This window comes from Hemicordylus capensis, chromosome 2, assembly GCF_027244095.1.
Source record: "Hemicordylus capensis ecotype Gifberg chromosome 2, rHemCap1.1.pri, whole genome shotgun sequence".
Taxonomy (NCBI): domain Eukaryota; kingdom Metazoa; phylum Chordata; class Lepidosauria; order Squamata; family Cordylidae; genus Hemicordylus; species Hemicordylus capensis.
In genome coordinates, this window is record NC_069658.1 from 195,635,752 (window position 1) to 195,641,751 (window position 6,000).

The window sequence follows — 6,000 nt, forward strand, 5'->3', positions numbered from 1 at the left end:
TTGGGAGCCCCTGGCCTCCCCTAAGGCTTAAAATCCTGCTGCAGTGCACCCAGTTACCACAAAGGGCAGCAACATGCAGAGCCTCAGATCAGGCAGAACAACATGACAGGTATGTAGATAATTAATTCTGGAGGAATTCAGAAGAAGCATGGGTAGGATATTCAAAGAGATAGGTGAGTTCATGGAGAACAAACAACCATAATGGCTGAGCTTGGAAGTTATGTATTCATTACAAATATTTATAGCTTGCTCTTCAGGCTGGAGACTTTCAGATGGGAGGGTTCCAGTTCCAGTTAACATAGGATATCTATTCATACACATTAGTACACTTTGGGGGTACTAATGGGTACTCCCAACCAGTTTCCTACCCCTATTGACCCAGATTCCTAGATGGTTTTCAGTGGAGGCTCAGCAGATGAAGTGCTACACGTTAAATCAAGTTCCACTCCTTCAGAGAAGCAACTTGCCATGCATCTGACTCCTGAGCTGAGGTGGTTAATGGCATCTGTTCCCATCCTTTCAAATGAGCATATATATTCCTATGAGCATATGGACCCTTATATTGAGTCCAACCATTGGTCCACATAACCCAGTATTGTCTGTTCTAGCTGGCAGTGTGTAAAATTTTCTCTGTTGTTAGTTCTCCCCTGTAAGTAACCCCCTCAGGGCTGTTTTATATCAGTTCTCCCTCAGCTGGGTGGCATGTGCAGAGGAAGATCAGTGGGTGAGCAGGGGATAAAGCATCCTACCTTCCTGTAGATTCTCCTCTGAAAGTCTCCCAGCACCCAAATTTGCATTATCTGAGCAAACAGATTTGGAAATGCACGTTTGCCAAGATGGGGTGTAATTCCATCCTGAATATCCCACTAACTTCAATCCTCTAAACTGTGTGGGCCCGTGATCATTACACTGCAGCAGGGCATGTGCCAGAGCCCAGCCATCATTGCTGTCCTCTACTTTTCTCCATGCTTTACCATCACCAGGGCCAAGGGTTTCCAACACCAGCGCATGACCAATGGTGCCATGAATGTGGAGATCGGCAACCCCACCTACAAGATGTATGAGGGGGACCCTGACGCAGATGATGTTGGGGAGCTGCTAGATGCCGACTTTGCGCTTGACCCCGACAAGGTTTGGAAAGGGCAAGCAGAGAAACGGGTTGATGCACACTGGGAGCATGTGTTTGTTCTGGGAAAGGACTCCAGGAGGTGGGGGGAGGGGAATCCACAAGGCCACCTGACTGGGAGATGAAAGTCAAGGCCCACAGTGTGTACCTAGGAGAATGGAGAAGAGGGTGAAATCTGGATATCCAAGTCCAAAAGAGGGCAGGGTGAGGACCAAAAAGTGCTGGGGCACGTATTCGCCTTTTATTCTTAGGAACATAGGAAACTGCCATATACTGAGTCAGACCATTGGTCTATCTAGCTCAGTATTGTCTACACAGACTGGCAGCAGCTTCTCCAAGGTTGCAGGCAGGAGTCTCTCTCAGCCCTATCTTGGAGATGCCAGGGAGGGAACTTGAAACCGTCTGCTCTTCCCAGAGCGGCTTCGTCCCCCGAGGGGAATATCTTGCAGTGCTCATACATCAAGTCTCCCATTCAGATACAACCAGGGCAGACCCTGCTTAGCTATGGGGACAAGTCATGCTTGCTTCCACAAGACCAGCTCTCCTCTCCTGGGTGCTGAGCCTTCTTGGATGCTGAGCCTTCACCTGCCAACTGAATTCAGTATCGGCAGACTTTCACATAAGTCTACCTAAGACAACATAGTTATACTACCACTAGCAGGGTTAATAAAGTGCAGATGGTTGCAGATAACTCTTTGTATGGAATGTATGTCAAAGCAATGGTATAACACCAGTGGCCGTTTGGTTGTGTACCTGGTACTGGACACAACTAGCGCTCTGTGGGCACCTATGCTCCTGGAAAGGCTCTACTGTGCCACTCCTGTCCCACTGAACGTGGTAGTTGATACGTGCACAGAGAGCCCCCAAATGGGCTGAAAACAGGGGCTGTCATTTGGGCAGCAGCAGGGCCCAAGAAGGAGGTTTCGCCACTTCCGCTGCCATCCCTGCCTCAGTCTCCCCTCTCCTGTGCCCTACTGCCCTCCGGCCCTGCCCCAGCCAACCCTGCCCCACCACCACCTTAAGCCGAGTGGAAGGTCCACGAGGGTGAGCCTGGCCGTCCGTGCAGACCAGACGGAAGCCCCGGCTCAGCCGTCCTCCTCACGAGGAGAGTTGGTGGGGCAATGTAATGGAGGCCCAGCAGTTGGAGCCAGCCTAGGCTGCCAACCTGATGCCACTGCCCTTCCTGGAGTGCTTCCCGGTGGGCTGGAGGTCTGTCTTGAAGGAAGGGTCTCTCCAAAGAAAGCTGGCCAAGCATACCACTAGCTATTGCTGGATCACAGTGGGAAGGTATGGAAGAGTAAACAGGAACCTCTGGGGGCGGAAGGCGGTGTTATGCAGGTCTCAGGGGATCCTGTCAGAAATCAACTCAACAGCCCCTCACGCTCTTTCTCTGGTTCCCCTCCAGCCCACAAACTTCACAAACCCGGTGTACGCCACACTCTACATGGGCGCCCACAACAGCCGCAACTCACTAGCCAGCACGGACGAGAAGAGGGAGCTGCTGTCAAGAGGGGCAGATGACGATCTCGGCAACCCCCTGGCATAGGGACTGGGGGAATGGGCCACCAGCCCAGACAGAGACCAGCTGTAAAGAGACAAGATGGGGTTGGGGAGGCCAGGGAGGTGGGGAAGCAAGAGATACTGTATAAATGTACAAATGAAGGATTATTACTTTTATATGTGAGCAGTATTATTACCTGTATATTCCCTTTCATCTACCAGCCGCTGAATCTCTGCCAAATGGACTTTGGGGTGGACGGAGTTAAAGGCAACGTTGGGAGGTGGGGGAGAAACCATGAAGACCCCTCAGTTGGTTGAAGGGCTCCATAGTCTTACCTGGCTGCATCCTTTTTTCCTCGCTGCACAAATCAACCCACCTTGACTTCCTCGGCAGGTGCCTTTAGGTTGCCATTCTTTAAAAAAAAAAAACTTGGGACAAAAGTCACATCCTTTTTGGGGTGCCGTTGATGAACAGATAGGAGCTGCTCAAGGCAAACTCGCTCCTGCTAGAAATGTGAGAAGAAGGTGATTGAAGGGATGTCAGGAAAAGTCATCAGATCCAGGGGACAAGGGGGAAACTTTGCTGCTTCTCTCTCCTGCACAAGGCAGTGGGGGGGGGGGGAGGACTGACTGCTTTGATCTCGTGTGGACCACAATATAATCTCAGTCTGATAATACCTTAATATGGATGTAGTTAAACTTAAGCCACTCTACTGTGTAGACCAGTGATTCTTACATTCTAATGTCTTTGTGTAAACACTGTTCTGGTTTATTCTTTGTGGATCACCACATTTTCCTACATCATGGCTGCCACCCGGAAGGCTACTTGAAAGGCTGGAAATTAAATCTCGGCTCCTTCTATGTTCTGAGCGGACTGTACTGAGCTTGCAAGGTGAAGAGCCTTCTGGGAGAAAGGTGCAATTTCCCTCCTCCCCCCCCCCCCCAGAAATGTGAAGGCATTGGGGGGTGCTGGGATTGGTTTTTTCCAGGTTTTTCCCAAGCATTCACATCTCTCCCCTGCCTGCCCTCCCAGTCTTATCAAAAAAACTTCTGGCTTCCTTCAGAATTCCTCAGACGTTATGTTTTGCTTGAGGAGGAACAGCCAGACTCCTTTCGGATTTTACAGTAGGCAAAATCTAGTGGTAAGTTATGGACGTATGACACTCACATGGGAAATTTTGCAGGTTTTATCGGACATTGTGCCACAGCAACCAGATTTACTTCAAATGTTGCTTTAAGTGAAATGTAGCTTGCACTGTAGGAGAGTGGCCTTCGATAATAATCTTAAGCAGCAAACTTCTCCGTGCACAGAGTATGTACCAACCCCTACCTAGCAATGCTTACTCACTCCACGCTTCCGCTTTCTCTTCTGTATGTGCATTCAGCACAGTTGTTGTCAGAATGTAGAAGGAGCTGGTTTTTAATCCTGCATTTGTCAATTTGCTTTTAAAGTGGCCTTCAGCATTTCCCTCAGTTATTTTCACCACCATCTTGTAGACCATCTGAAAGTGCATAGCAGGCTACTGGTGGTCTATGGGCCACGGTTTGGGAATCACTGGTGTAAATCTGCCCACATCCTATCAATTTCCAACCACCTTCTTCCAGCAGTCTTCAGCATGACTCATCAGTTACAGCCTTTTCTTGCACTGCATCCAGCCAATCACATCTTCTTCGTGCAACGCCTTAACCCTTTTCCACCAGTAAGATTCCATTCTATTTTTATACCACCAATCACCACATATATATATATTTTCTCCTTTCCCACCAATCTGATGTTCTCCCTTTCTTGCATCTGATAAGAAGACAGTTGCCTACTGCAGCTCAAGAATCTAATCGCTCTCTGTGGGCATTTTGAGATGAAGGGTCTTTCAGACATCAAGCATGCTCTTTGAACATGACTGACACTCAGAAGCCACTGGGGATCTGGCATGCTAATTCCTGCTTATCCCAAAGGCAGGAAAGCCTCTGGTGGGATCGGTGTGGATGGCACTGTACTGGCTGTGACCCCCAAACCCCAGACAAAACCAGCCAGGGGGCGGGAGCTGCTTTTCAGATGCTACCCAATGTGCCATAGTACTTCTTGCTGTTTTCAGATTTCTCTTCATGCTAATCAATATTTCTGAAGGCTTTTTATTTCCAGGAATCATCTTTATTCTTTTGGGGAGTTATTTTGACATTTCGTTTTATTTTGGTGCCTGCCTCGGAGACTAAAACACAATTTACAACCACCATTCCTCCTCTGCCCCCTCCCCCCCCAACCCTCTCCTCCCTCCATTGCTACAACTTCCGTCATCCTTTTCTGGAAAGAGGTTCAACGTTGTTTCAACTTTCGTTTCTCTCCAACAAGCTTTTTTAAAATGAAAACAGATCAAAAATAAATAAATAAAATGAACTAGCTTTTATAGTAGAAGTTACACGCATGGGGGGGAGGGAAGGAGGTCTCCTCAGCCTTTTTTTTTTGTGGGAGGGGGGGAACCAAATGTTTTAATAATTTTTGCCGGATTACTTTACAACTAAAAACAAAATAAAAAAAATTAAAAAAAAAACAGATATTGTTATAAATAAAATTTTTAAAAACTAACCAATTTTTTAAGTTGCTGCTTCTTTAATTTAAGAATAGGATTTGTTCCAAGGGGAGCTGTGAATTATTATTTCTGTGATATTCTGAAATGCCGAACAGCAGTCTGTAGCTGCACAGTGTTGGTAGAGATTTGGGAAACTAAGTCTGGACTGTCTTCAATCAGGGGCTGCCTCTTCCAGCTGGAACCCAGTTTATACTCCGCCTTTCTATGATAAGAAGTAGCAGGCTTAGGTTTCTTGCCTTCTTCTGTGGCAGGCACTCTTTACCCCTGGATTGCACATCCCTGCTGTGGGGTGAAGCAGGCAAATTGATTTGAGCTGTTGGCCCATTATCGGAACGTGGCCTTCCCCCCTCAGGTCTGTTAACCTAACCTGCCTCAGGTGAGAGGCAGGTTGCTTCCAGGGTTCCTATACTCTCCAGTGCTCCTAAGCCTACTCTAAACTCCTCCTTCCCTGTCTCCTAGAGTCTTGTTTGCAATTTCCTCAAGTGCAGGCCTGAAGACTCCCTCATGTGCCACCATCTCCCTCTGAGGAAGAGCATAGCAGGCCAGTGGATTTCATGGTACATGTTGCCAAGTAGCCTTTGCAGGGGGGGCATGCATTCCACAAGGGTATCTCAGGGCAGAAGCTCCGCTTACAACACAGGGGAGCTATTAAACATTCACCAGTTCATAGTTTGAGGAAGAACCCAAATGGTCATGGAATGCCAATTCCTGGGTGGGTTCTAGACAAATGCTTCCTATTGTGTCATATTGGTAATTGTGTTCCAGGCCTGACTCTCCTGTAAGACTACT

The 6,000-nt window shown here is 47.9% G+C and overlaps 1 protein-coding gene across 8 annotated transcripts in view; it reads left to right on the top strand.

Moving 5' to 3' along the window:
• LRP1 (LDL receptor related protein 1) overlaps positions 1–5,207 on the top strand; it is a 452,537-nt gene extending 447,330 nt beyond the window's left edge. For all 8 annotated transcript variants that reach the window (XM_053288908.1, XM_053288910.1, XM_053288909.1 and 5 more), the window contains 2 exons: positions 984–1,131; positions 2,532–5,207. In XM_053288908.1, the coding sequence (XP_053144883.1) occupies positions 984–1,131; positions 2,532–2,672 (289 nt within the window). In that variant the 3' untranslated portion in view covers positions 2,673–5,207. The remainder of the gene's footprint in view (positions 1–983; positions 1,132–2,531) is intronic.
• The last annotated feature ends 793 nt before the right edge of the window (positions 5,208–6,000 follow it).